Source organism: Alnus glutinosa, chromosome 8, assembly GCF_958979055.1.
Source record: "Alnus glutinosa chromosome 8, dhAlnGlut1.1, whole genome shotgun sequence".
Lineage (NCBI taxonomy): Eukaryota > Viridiplantae > Streptophyta > Magnoliopsida > Fagales > Betulaceae > Alnus > Alnus glutinosa.
In genome coordinates this window covers 21,807,781-21,821,808 of record NC_084893.1, presented here as the reverse complement: position 1 = coordinate 21,821,808, position 14,028 = coordinate 21,807,781, and the positions used below count along the sequence as shown (strand labels likewise).

General features: G+C 36.0%; 1 protein-coding gene across 1 annotated transcript; it reads right to left on the bottom strand.

The window, feature by feature from the left end:
• Nucleotides 1-799: 799 nt before the first annotated feature.
• On the bottom strand, nucleotides 800-13,742 carry LOC133875823 (glutamate receptor 2.8-like). Its single transcript, XM_062314065.1, has 5 exons — nucleotides 13,388-13,742; nucleotides 6,139-7,385; nucleotides 2,621-2,933; nucleotides 2,144-2,541; nucleotides 800-1,290 (listed from the first exon to the last, which is right to left on the bottom strand). The coding sequence occupies exons 1-5, from the start codon at nucleotides 13,653-13,655 to the stop codon at nucleotides 955-957; spliced, it is 2,562 nt and encodes an 853-aa protein (XP_062170049.1). The 5' UTR covers nucleotides 13,656-13,742; the 3' UTR covers nucleotides 800-954.
• Between the last annotated feature and the right edge of the window lie 286 nt (nucleotides 13,743-14,028).

The window sequence follows — 14,028 nt, the reverse complement described above, 5'->3', positions numbered from 1 at the left end:
ATCCCAATATCATAATTAGATCATACTTAAACCCAGTTAAATGTTGGGTTATTACACATACAGGCATACCATGTCATACAATAATACAATTATTTATATTAGACCCCGATCTAGACGAAATTACCCTTAAGTCTATAATAAAGGCAAAATGATCATTCTGTCTAACCATCGAACGCTTGGACATCATGTCAATCGTTCGATAACCTTACTGAATGTTTGGTAATTGAGGAAAATCTTCATTTATAATAAAGGTCCATGCTTTACCTAATCTAACATGAGAGAGCTCATTCTCTATCTTCAAACTCTCTCTCTCTCTTTCTCTCTCATAAAGGGCAAAAATGGGGGGGTAGTGGAGGGTCCCTATTTATAAGCTCCCATGTGCGTCCAAAAGATTACGTGTCTTAAAAAAGCCCCTCATATAGACATTGAATGTTCGGGATTCAACTTCGATTGTTCGCCATAGAGTGTTCGAGATCCAACTTTGAACCTTCGGGCAACACAGGAATTTCTTAAAAGTTCAAAATTCTACCTCTTAACACTTGTAATCAATTCCATCACTAACTCATACCAATTACAGCATACTTAATCCGGATTAAAGGGCGGGATATTCCATTTGTTGCAAAAAAATTAACTCATGCAAATATATATATATATATATATATATATATATATATATATATATAATATATGAAAAAAGAAAGAAAAATAATTGAGACCCACCATTTGACAAGCTTAGTTTAATAGATCAAGTAGACAAAATGAAGTGAACAAGCATGGATGATATAACGTGGATTGAAATCCTTCTGAAAAAATGATTATCACCTAAATGTACAAGATACTTTCAGCCAGACAATATTTACAATCTCAAAATTAGAAGATGAGATTCTGATGATCCTAAGGACCTGCGATCTAGTAAGATATATATTTTGAAGTAAGCAAAAACAATTAAGAAAACTATGTTATATCATGTAGTCTTCGAGACAATGTCTTCTTCTGATGCCACCAACGTCTCATTACAGCCAACGAGAGTCTCCTTACGATTTTATGTCCGAACCTTTTGTGACAAACAACATAGACCAAAAGAGCAATTGTTGATGTACCTCCTGTAAACATGAAAAGAACCCAAAAGCTACTGGGGCTAAGTCTAGACATCTCATCAACCAAATCTCCATCCGAACACTTCTCAGATGCAATCATCCTGTTCTCTAAATATCGTAACCTACCACTCTCAGATACGTTCAGTAGTGCTTTAGTTATGTCAGGAAGCAGCAGAGAACCCCTCGGAAATACCTGAGACACAACCAATGAAACATATAATTTATCAAAACCCCGTATATTTACAAAAAAAAGGTGCAATAATTCAGTCTGTTCTGTTCTCTTTAGTTTCAAATCTAAAATGAGAAAAGTATTGGTCTCTAGTTCAGTCTACAGTTCAGTCTACAATTTAAGAGTTTCAAATCCAAAACTCTGACTGTTCTGGACAGACTTACGCTACGTTTGTCCACAAATTATCCTCATAACTATTCAAGGTCTGGTTGCAGGTCTAGTCACAACTAAGTTGCATTGCTTTCAGGGTGGAATTATAATTTTTTGAGTGGGCAGCCCGAACCTATGCAAATCAATAAATACATAGATACTTATAGTTCTTTTACGTATGCACACACGCCTTTAGGTAAAATAAAAGCAGACAAGAAATAAACTCATTAATTTCATACTAAGTCATAAATTTTAATTGTATATAAAAGTTACATGTTTATAAAATTATCTTTAAAAGAACATTCCTTTTGAATATAAAAGTTTTCTACTTTGCTATAAACATGTGAATAACAAATAAAAGAAATAAAAGAAATAAAAATCCAATATAAAACTTGGCATCGCCTTGGAATCATGCTCGATGACGGTCTTTTATAGAAGAAAATTCATCTATTATCGCCTCTGTAGTGAAATCTTTAAAATGGTGCAACTAAGGATGTGCAAGAAGTCATCATATATTGCCCAGTCCAGGCCCTAGTATAGAAAATCATATTTTTATAAGAAGTTCAATTTTCTTTGAGGTTGTCAAGGACTCCCAAGTCCCCAACTGTTAAGGTAGGTCAGCATTGCTTTGTTATGAAAAGAAAAAGAAAGTTGGTAGAATGCTTACAAATCCGAATCCGCCAACTTTGTACGTGGGTCCGGCTGCGATAAACTCTTTGCAGTATTTTGCAAGAAATAATTTGGCTAAAGCAGCTTCAAGAAAGGCCGCTGCTATTTCCTGACTTCTTAGTGCCTCAACATATTCTTCGGGGGAGTCATAAGTCTTGATGTTGCTCCCGTGGAAGTTTAAGACTTCCACCAAATAATTTGCCACGAATGATCCATTAGAGTATCCAACCATTGCATTCTCATTCCGCAGCGACTCAACATCAGCCACTGTGGGTTCAAGCCGTCGCACCGTGAGTATACTAGTGAGGTTAGCCACGTAAGTTTGCGTCAGAACTAGTGCCACAAACAGCCACACCACCGTTGCCATCCGTGATAGATTGCTATTTAGTTTTCCCCCTATACGATGAAATAATGAATATAAGCGCTAGCTAGGATCTAAGGGGGTGAAAAATGACCAAAAAAAAATCCATTTTACCATTTAAGGAGAAGAGAGTAGTGAAGGCTGAACAAAGCAAGGCACCCATTTGATAGGGAGCGGAACCTTTTAGTTCAGGGCGGTGCTTTCGCTCTATCAGCCAGACGACAAAGCCGTTGTAGACACTAATGGCTACAACTAGTACCCACATGGCTTTTGTGAAGGGCTTCACGAATAGCCATGCTCTGTTGCTGTTTTTTGTGCGAACTGGAACTATCATCACCAATCCTGATTCTGTGTAAGGGTGCGTGAATTCTGCATGTTGATATCGCTTGGCAACTATGGCCACATCACCAACTACCGCATCGAATTTCTGATTAGCCATGAAAAGAACATTTCAAGTATGATTAGCCTTAAACGATCATAACAGTGCTGATCAGTTCCAGCCATGCAACTATTGTTAAAAAAAAAAATGTTGTTTAGCCTGGATGTTTAGTGGCCCTTAAATCAACTATTGTTAATATATATATATATATATATATATATATATATATATATATATATATATATATATGCTGATCAGTTCCAGCCATGCAACTATTGTTAAAAAAAAATGTTGTTTAGCCTGGATGTTTAGTGGCCCTTAAATCAACTATTGTTAATATATATATACACACACTTCCCTCAAACTATGACTTTATTGTCAATATCTTCCTCAAATCTACAAAAAAAAATTGTCAATGTCCAGACACATGAGTGGTTCAATCTAGATAGGAACTGGAAGGGAATTCGGCCTCCTCAGCTTATACTTCTATATATACCCTCAGCTTGAGTATTTGAGAATGTTGAGAATGCTAAAAGAATGCTAAATAACATTTCTCATTTTTTATTAGTTATCAATGGGGAAACACTTTGAGAGTGGTTTATTTTCTATATATCCTACCTCAAATCCTTGATTGACTCTTGGTTTTGGAGAGAGTTGTGACTCTGGTTTTGTTTGTCTTTGTAAACCCACCACCCTGCACTACATCTATTGGTATCAGAGCCTAACAACTTTTTTGTCATGGCACGAAGAAGACGTGACGGAGGAAACCGATATGCAAGCCCTGGTGTTGGGCATGAGCATGAAGAAGCAACACGTGAGAAACAATGGACGGCATGGTCGCAATGCATGTAGGATTATTAGCTTGATGGATTGATGATCAATTTGAAAAAAAAATTGGCGAACAAATCAAAGCACGATCCTAGCAATTTGCCACCATGGGTGTTGCTAACAGTCGTCGCCGTCAACCAAATCCACATTTTGTGGAAGAGGATGATGAGACCATTTTTAGTGAGATGCGATCTCAACGAAAGAAAGTACGGTTTGATGCGCGGAGTCTGCAGCACACCACCTTGATCGTTGTTCTTGAACCTCAAATCCATCTACCAAACTCATTTTATGTGGAGGAGGAGGATGACTTTGTTGATGAATAATTCCAAGAAGACAAGTTCGTTGATGAGGAATCAAACAAATGAAATGTTCAAGAAGATGTTGAACTTACATGTAGATACTAAAGATCCTGCATAATGTTCTGGGGGTTGAGATTCTCCACTAACTTATGATACCAAGGTCGATGATGAAGATCTTATGATAAGTTCTTTGTCATATGATCAAGCAAAAGAATCTGTAGTAGATTGTGTCTTTTCACTAATCTACGACATCTATCATGAGGAAGATGAATGACTGGATGAGGTAAGTCTTTCGGATAATATAGAGGATCTTGTTGATGAGAATGATGTATATCATGTGGGTTAGGTTTTATAATTGACTCATTCGATGTCCAAAACTTTGTTTCATGTTTTTGTGGATTTGGGTAGCATGTGCTTAGGTTTGTAGTTGAATATTCTTGAAGAAACTACAGAAAAAAAAAAAAAAAAAAAAAAAAAAAGGAAAAAGAAAAAGACAAGTGCCGTGTTGAATGTTTGGACGAGATAGAAGATGTTCGAACGGTGTCTGTGACAGAAAATGGCCATTACTTGAGGAGTACAAACTGACTAGCGGACAGGCTAGGGTAGTTCGGTCTAACGGATGTCCAGACAGGACATTGATATGTCTAGACGACAAGTGTGCTTGGAACATTCTATTGGTAGGGATGTTCGAACGGGAAGCGGACAATTTAGATCTGGAGCACTCCAAAAACATACTGTTGGCAGGGAAGTCCAAAAGGATCTACGAACAGCGAAAATCTGGGAGAGAAATTTTTGAACATGACTAATCTATATCCAAACAGGAGAGACGGTTAGGCTTGCTTCCGTCAAAAGCTATTTTCTTTTTAAAGCTACTTTCTCTCAATTTTCTCTATTTGTCGGACTTTAGTCACACAAATTTTTAGAGAAAATCTCAGAGAGTTTGTGAGAGGTCGGTGCCAAGGACTTTGTATGATACTATACAAGTGTCTTGAAAAGGGACTCCAAGAAGATCATCCTGTGGAGATCTTGGAGGGTTTGTGGATGTCAACATACTGTTGTGATTGCACAGTTGAAGGAACAACACAAGTCTACTAGTGGAGATTGGTAAGAAGTTCACTCAGTGAAGATCGGCCAATGGGGAGTTGGAGCAGAGACTCATGAGGAGTGTGTTGTCCTACTAATTGTCTTTGTAAATTTACTAGGGTGTAAGTTTTTCTATTTTCTACAGATAGTTCTTTCACATTATTGAGTGGAATCCTATGTTTGGCTGTCCCAGAAAAGATTTTTTTTTGTGTCAAGGTTTTACTCTTCGTCAACAAAAACCTTTGAGCTGTGTGGTTTGTTGGCTTATTGTTTTATAACTGTAGTAGTTTTATGTTGTGATATAGATTATATCAACTGTTGTTTGTTTGTTGTTTTTCCCCTACGTACGTACGTATTGGGGTCTAAAGTATAAGAGTTGGATTCAACTCTTGTATTTCTCAATGTAAGCCCCAAGAGTGAAGTATTTGATTTGGGTGTTGAAGAAGTTGATTCTATGGATTTTGTTTGAATTGAAAATATTTTGTCAAATTCTCCTAACATTGATTTTGAAGAATTTTATATTTAAACGAGAAGAAATTGTTGATCCTTTTCTAGGAGGCCGGTCTTTATGGAGCGTGGAAGTGAGAAGATAGATGGCATCTGTGTGAAGGAATAATTATTTGAACATGGTGTGAAGAACTTTGAAGCTGGCCATCAAAGTCTTGTGATCATTAGTTGTGCGATATTCTTTTAATTTCGACTATCACATTGGCTAGCTTTTGAAGAGCATGGAATGAAAGGATTTGGTTGGACATCCGAAGGATTGAGGCAAGGACCATTGTAATTCGAGGACAAATTCTCTCTAATCTAAGGAGAATGATGCGTGGCGATTTTCAATCAGACCTGCTTTAATAATGGATTGGCAGTGTTTCTCGTGTGAAGAATCGTTTGATATCAAAAGTTATCAATGCTAGGAATGGACTCTACCACCAAGAGCGAGAGGCAGTATAATGAAGACATAATAGCTAGCTCGTTTGTATCCTCGTTCGTTGAAGGCCAAAAATAATGACTTGATTAGTTAGAAAGAGTAGAGAACTCCGCACCTTTAAATAAACCTGCTCCACCATTTCATCATAATTTCCATCGAAGGGAATGAAAGTGTATGGCAGGTAGAATGGCAGGCTCGCAACGGTTTCTTGGAACAAGTCGATCGCAAATCCTGTGCAATTTGTACTGTTTGTTGAGGAATTATGTTCGACTTTCACATATTGCTTGAAACCCGATTGGGTGGGTACACCAATTCTCAGTGGATTGGCGACTGTAGGAGGAGTCCATCCTCTTGGAGTTGTTCGAGGTCGACCTGGCCAAATCACCTGCCCTAGGCTGCTCATAGAAGTTTTGTATACAACTCTTTCATCAGTACTTGTCTCCGAGAAACCCAGTCCATTTGACCAGTACCCAAGCTCATTGTAACTCTTTCCAATCACATTGATGATCTGAAATATCTGTACAGGAGCTACTTTCCTGTCATCAAATTTCACCTTTCTACCTAAGCCATTAAACTTACCCAGCAGAATTTTATCTAACAATTGTTGGCCGCCATTGCTTCTTTCCCTCATTGCTAGACAAACTGTCCATACAACATCATAGGCCTGCATAGCGAAAGCCCCAGGTTCATGGTTGTCCTCTTCTGGATTTTCCAAGCTAAAGTTTTTGCGAAATCTAGTATGGAAGTTTTGAAAATGTGGATCTTTTTGGGGGTAGTAGCTCTTGACACCTATAATTCCTTGCATGGAAGAAATGGTGGAGGCATTGAGTGAATGGACAAGGCTTGTGAAGGGATCTGTAGTTATCCAGACATAATCTTTTTCCATCATGTTCATTTCTTTAGCCTTCACAAAAAGTTTCACAGCCAATGGCAAGGACAGATGAACCAAAAATACTCGGCATTGTTCACCTTTAAGCCTCTCAAGCTTTGTATAAAATGAAGAAGAATCAAACGGTGAGAGGGCTACAAGATTGCTTATTTCTACTCCTACTTCTCGCAGGGCATCAGATAGATAAGGTGTGATTCCACTGCGGAAAGAGTCATTGTCTTCGTAAATTACAGTGACCTGATGCCATTCCCAAGAGTCAACAATAGCAGCTATGGCTTTCATTTGTGCATTCTGGTCTGGCGAAGCTTGAAGCAAGAAGGGCCACCGCTTTGTTGCCCAAAGTGGAGTTGAGTCAGCAAAAGAAAGAACTGGGATTTTAGCTTGGTTACCAATCCCTACAAGTAGAGAAGCTTCTTCCCATGACTGCGGTAACAGAATAGCTTTCACTTTTTGCTTATTGATAAGATCCCAAGCTGCAAATTAATTAGAAGTGACAACTTTTGCATGAGTGATTTCTTGTTTTACTGTGATAACAAACATGACTTCCTAGAACTTGATACTACAACTTTGAACATGCAGTGCATTATTATGCATCATAATTACCATGAAATTATGATATGAAGTGACAAAAAATAAATTTTATGAACCTGTTACCTGTTTCCTTTACAAGAAATACATAACTGTTTCTCTTCCCAGATAAACCATAACGAGAAATGTGTAATTTTTTTTTTTTTTTTTTTTTTTTTTAATGAATTAGCATCTTTTCACGAAAACAAACCAAAAGATTACAACCATTTGTAAGAAAATTCCCTTCAAAGTATAGCCCATATGCCACATGTATTTATTGTGATTTAAACTACACACAACTATGGGTATTCGGTAATTTATTCCAGATAAGAAATGGTTTGTGGAATCATATATATAATTAGAATTGATTTTTATTTTTATTCTGATTCTTATTCTTTTATATAGTTGTAATCCCCCGTGCTGTTCCTATTTGACCACGATGGTTTGTTGTTCTATGGAAGCACGCACGGGAAGCCCTACATGAGGTTGAGCAGAAGCCGCAGTTGTTGCGCATGGCGTTTTGCCGCATATAGTTATCAACGGCTCTATACGGGCCACATATGATGGACGGCAGTTGTAGCCTTTTGGATGTCATCTACAGTGGGATGGATGGTGTGGTGGCCCTTTGCTGGTCGCCATGGTAGGTTGGTCATTGGGCGGCAACCCTGTGTTGCCACTGCATTAGAGTTGAAAGGGAGGCAGCGCAAAGGCTTAAGGGTAACGGGTCAAAGCAATGGTCCATTTGGGTGTTGAATCCGAATATTATTCGAATTCACTGCGCGAATTATGAGGTTTGACTTTGTGAGATAAAATTTGAAAAAATTGAATAAAATATGATTTATTTTTTAAAAAAATAGAATATTATTCCGAATATTATTCGAAATAAACACACGGGTTTCAGGTAGGGTTTCAAGTTTGAGTTGTTTAAAAAAAAAAAAAAAAAAACTAGGTCATTAAGTGGGATGATTCAAAAGGATCGGCCCAATGCAGAGACGTGACCCAATAAAGTGAATTGACCTCTCCATTGACCCATTAGTTTTTTTTTTTTTTTGGTTAAATGCATGCCCTTTTAGTACAACTAGTGAGGGTCAATCAAATGGCTACTTCGGTTTCAAAAAGTATCACAGGTTGTACCTGTCGTTAATCGAAATACCCACTTGGTACTTTCGTCCTGGTTCCGTCCAATTTTTTGATGGAGATCCACGTCACGCCCTTAAAATCATGACACATGTCCCATGTGCCATGATGGAGTTTTAAAATCTTTTGACTTTACTGATTTTTGTACTTGTGTGGATTGCACTAAGGGAAAGCAGGCCAACAAAACAGCTAAAGGTGCGAAAATGCTTTGTAAGATTCTTGAGATTACACACACTAATCTTTGTGGACATTTTCCTTTTCCCTACCTAAATGGTCAAAGATATTTTATCTCTTTCATTGATGACCATACAAGATAATATTATGTATTTCTATCTTTTGAATGATGACGTTGAGGCATTAAATGCTTTCAAGACCTATATGGTAGAAGTAGAGAAACAAAAGGAAAAGAAAATCAAGACCATAAGATCTAATAGAGGCTGAATGTACTATGGTAGGTACACGAAAAATGAAGAAATAATGGGTCTATTTGCAAAATTCCTTGAAGAGGAATGCATTGTTGCCCAATACTCAATGCTTGATATACCACAACAAAATCATGTAGTACAAAGAAGGATTAATTGTACACTTATAGGCATGGTAAGGTGCATGATTAGAAACTATAATCTGCCATTATCCTTTTCGATTGAAGCCTTAAAAACCGCTGTGTATATATTAAGTAGGAAATGGATGAAAACCAAGTTTAAATCATTTAGACGTATAGGGTTGTCCAGCTGAAGTGAGGATTTACAATCCACATTCATATGCAAGGACAACCAAAGGATTTTTATTGGCTATGCAATAAACTCCAAGGTGTTCAGATTTTACTGTAGTTCTTATAATATTAGAGTTGTTAAGTCTAGAAATACAAAATTTTTAGATGATGCTGAACCTAGTAGAAGTCTTTATTCTTGAAGGATCGAATTAGAAGAAGTACAAGAGTTGGCTAAATCTCTTTCAGATGAAGGACGCTTGATTGTGCTTAAGGAAAATCAAATTGATTACTTTGAACCACAATTAGTTTTAAAACAGCCAACTCATGAAGAATAGGTTCAAAATGAACCTACGTACACATACTTTGCAAAGTCTAGAGAAAGTAGGATTAAGAAGATCCTCTAGACTAAAGATACCACCAATTCCTAGTGATTATATTATATATCTCAAAGGGTCTAATTTTGATGTCGAACCTAAGGATGATCCTAGCTCGTTTTCACAAAGCCATGAGTAAAATATCTCCACATTCTAGTTCAATGCCACAAAGGAAGAGATGGGATGCATGGCTAAAAATCTAGTCTGGAATCTCATTGACTAACCAAAGGGAGCTGTAGACGTAGACCGCAAATTGGTTTACAAAACCAAAATGAATGCTTCTAATAATGTTGAACGATATAAAGTCAGTGATATAGATTGGGAGGCATTTGAGTTTCTGAAGACATCTAGAGCATATCAAAGTGCGGCCGTTCGAAGTACTTAAAGAATACTAGGTTTTTAATAAGAATTACTCAAAGTTTTAGTTTTTCTCCTATTTTCCTCAGCTCATTGATAGACTCTTGGTTTTTTAGAAGAGTTGTGAATTACTTGTTATTTGTCTTGGCGGCCCACTACGTCACACTGCATCAATTACACTTATAGCCAATGGTTTTACTCAAAAGACATTGATTATTATGAAAGCTTCTCTTTAGTGCATGTCTAAGAATGATTCATTTAGTATAACCATGGCATTAATAGCCCATTTTGATGAAGAGCTAAATCAAATGGATATGAAAACAACTTTCCTAAATAAGGATCTTGAAGATGAAGTTTACATGACACGGCCTAAAGGTTTTGATGATGACAGTCAGAAGACTTGCAAATTAAGCAAATCTATTTATGGGCTAAAACATGTCTTCCACCAGTGGTATATAAATTTTACAAGGTTATTACCTTACATGATTTTATTGAGAACCTTGTTAAATAGTATATATACCTTAAAGTTAGTTGGAGTAAATTTATTTTATGTTAGTCTTGTATGTACATAGATAATATTTTGCTTGAAAGCAATTTTTTAGGTTTGCTACATATAGTTCTTCTTAAAAATCTTTGAAATGAAAGATTTGTGTAAAATATTTTGTCATTGACATATAGATTTACAGCGACAAAAAATATTAAAACTGTCTAAGAGGGCCTACATCGAAAAGATTTTGGAGAGATTCAGAGTGAAGGACTATGAACCTTTAGTAGCACCTATTATTAAAATTGATTAATTTAGTAAAGATCAACGTCCCCAAAATGTATTGGAAAAAATAGCAGATAAAATGTTTTTTGTATGCATCTACAACAGGCAGCTTGATGTATACACAGGTTTGCACTAGTCTTGAAATTGGACTGACAGTAAGACCATGGGTCAATACCAATGCAATCCTTGTTTGGAGCATTGGAGAACTGCAAATGAAGTCTTGAAGTATTTATAAGAAATCAAGTACTACAGCTTGACCTACAGATAAATTGACAATTTGGGTGGTTGGTTATTCATATTCAAATTTTACTAAATGTGTAAATAACAGAAAGTCTACTTCATGATATATTTTTCTTAGGGAGAACTTCACTTAAGGGTACCAAACTTTCACCATTTTTGAAAAAATGTACTTAAACTTTAGGGTATCCATTTTTCAGAAAGTCTCAATTAGGGGTCCTCTGTTAGGATTTTCCGTTAAATCCTATCAAAATTTCTAAAATACCCATATGTTTATTTTTTTAAAAAAAATTATATAAATTTTCAAAGATTCAGTCATCGGTAATTTTGCAAATTCCGTTAAATTCTAACTTAACCAACACCTAAATCTTAGTAAAAAAAATTTCTTCTGCATATCTTCTACAATATAATAAATATCTTCTACAATAATTTTACTGCATTTTTCTTTTCTAAGAACAATGAGAGTAGAAGCAAGAGAAAATATATTGACATAAAGTATTTCAGTGTAAGAGAGGGCATTAAGAGACATGAAAGTAGTTTGCATTTAACCTATAAGTACTGAATTAATGATTGCGGATCTCATGACTCAAGGTCTACCAGTAAAACAATTTAAAAGTTATGTGGAGCATATGATACTCATTGATTGATTTTGTACTTAGTTTCTTTCCAGTTGGTCTATAAACATAAAGTTCTTATTATAAAGTATTTGTACACATTTATTGTTTTTATCCGTGAGGGAAAATAAAGTTGGACCCAAATAGTTATACGAAGTTCATTAATAAATTTGATCGCCAATAAAGTAGCCATTTAGGTAGTATTACACATTGTAATAATTGAAGGGATGACTTATTTTATAATGGTTTTACCATCTTGATTCATGTGCAGTATTATTTATGTGAGTGAAAGGATTCTATGAATAGTGGAAATAAATAAAGAACCTAACACCATAAGGAATTCATGTGTCTTAAAGGCCAAGTGGGAGAATTAATATAAGAAACTTCGTTGTAAAATATGGCATGTACGTATACGATATGTATTTATTGTGATTTAAATTAATCACAAATACGCATGTTCAGTAATTTATATATTCCAAATAAGGAATAATTTGTGAAATCAAACAATTAAAATTGATTTTTATTCTGATTCTTATTCCTTGACGGGGGGAAATAAATAAGGCAAAGTTCAAATTGAGGGTCTCTCACATAACCTATAAATACAAAGTGTGTGTATTCTATCAATAAGGCATCGATCTGTAGGCATAGATCAGAAGATACCTCGATCTCTACTGAATTATTATTTTAGATTTTTCTGTTGTTGAGATTCTTTAGTTCGTTTAAACAAACATGATTGTAGGTAATTCTAAGTTCTTTCTAGATCGTATTTTAGCATAATAAATGTTTTTTTGTATGCTACTCCAGAATTAATTGAAATTCAGCTACTTAACAACACAGCAGCTCAACAAACACCTACAGCAAAATTTCCTACTTCGCATTCTTACAAGAATCATGTCAATTATAGCTTTGTTTTATTTTTCGTATCTATCTTGCTTTCCTACTCATCTTTTTTCGCCCTCTTCATCTTAAAGTAGCTTGGTAATTAAGCCTTTCCCTGCTTAAAGAATATAATTGCATTGATTTTATCTCTTTTTGCAGTACTGGGTATGCCAAAAACACTTTTGGTTCTTTCGTAATTAACTTATCGAAGTCATACCCTAGTTATGATAGCATCATGCCAAAAGTTTGTATACTCTACAATTCTAGATTGTCTGAACACGAAGACGATGAAGAGTGAGATTTTGGGGTTAGGAACTTCTCAAATGATTTATCCAAATTTAAGAGAATTCAAGTAAATGGTTGGAAGAGAATCCTAGCTAATATGAGATTTTGTCGGATATATATATATATAGTTCATCTCAGTAAATATTAATGGCATGCAGTAATTATGTAAAAAGGCAAAATCATATGCATCATCTGCAGATCCTCTTCAGTTCATCATTGGATCCAATTAGTGTTGTTGAAGGGTTAATATTGTCCATAAAAGTGTGAAAAAACAATATTACCCCTAAATTTGAACTGGAGAGGATCCTTGTCCTGTATAACTAGAGAGAGAGGTTTCATAAAATGGGTAAAGAACATATATCATGCCAAAAGTTCGTATCCTCTACAATTCTAGATTGTTTGATCATGAAGATGATGAAGATCGAGGGAGATTTTGTCGGATATATATAGTTTGTCTCAGTAAATCTTGGCATGCAGTAATTATGTAAAAAGGGTGAAGAACTTAACGTATGACTGAGTTGAGAAAAAGAGCCGACATATATACCTGCAAGTGCTGTTTGATAAGGTTCCGTTTGAGAAGTTATCAGGCGCAAATCACAGCTTGAGCTTGTCTTGTCATAAACATCCTTGATCGCCATCTCCATCGCCACTTTCTGTTCCTTACCGAAGCGAGTGCTGTTATCTACTATCGCCCCTATAATGCCCCTGACATGATCCTCTGCTAACACCTTTCTCCTTCCAACATCTGCTGTTGTTCTTTGTGCAAGAAACAAAACTATGGCGAAGAAAGTGAAGGGCCGAAAAGTATCCATTTGACGCAGACTGGCTTATCATCGTATTTGAGCTGTCACAAATCATCTATTTATATTTGCCTAGGAGCATGCTCTTCTCTCGATGGTCAGTCGTTTGAATTGAATCCCGTTTGTTTAGAGTGGTCCTAAATTTCGGACCTCTTTGCTGGGAAGGATCCTTATACGTGAGGTGACAACACGTGTTTGCGTATCGAGTTCAGATTGTGTCGAGATATGAATATAAGAGTAGTATATAGGTCAATTTTAACCCGACCCATTTAATTAAACGAGCGTAATTAACCCTTCAATCCTAACCCTCTAATTTTGAATTGAGTTCGTGTCAAGTTCGCAGATCTTGTCAAAAATTATCTGTCATTATGTCGCGTGTCGAGCT

Coding starts and splice junctions, on each gene's coding strand:
- LOC133875823 (XM_062314065.1), bottom strand. CDS start 13,655: ATGGATACTTTTCGGCCCTTCACTTTCTTCGCCATAGTTTTGTTTCTT. Junction 7,386..13,387: donor TTATCAAACAGCACTTGCAG/GTATATATGTCG, acceptor ATTAATTTGCAG/CTTGGGATCTTATCAATAAG. Junction 2,934..6,138: donor TGGAGCAGGTTTATTTAAAG/GTGCGGAGTTCT, acceptor ATGGCTAATCAG/AAATTCGATGCGGTAGTTGG.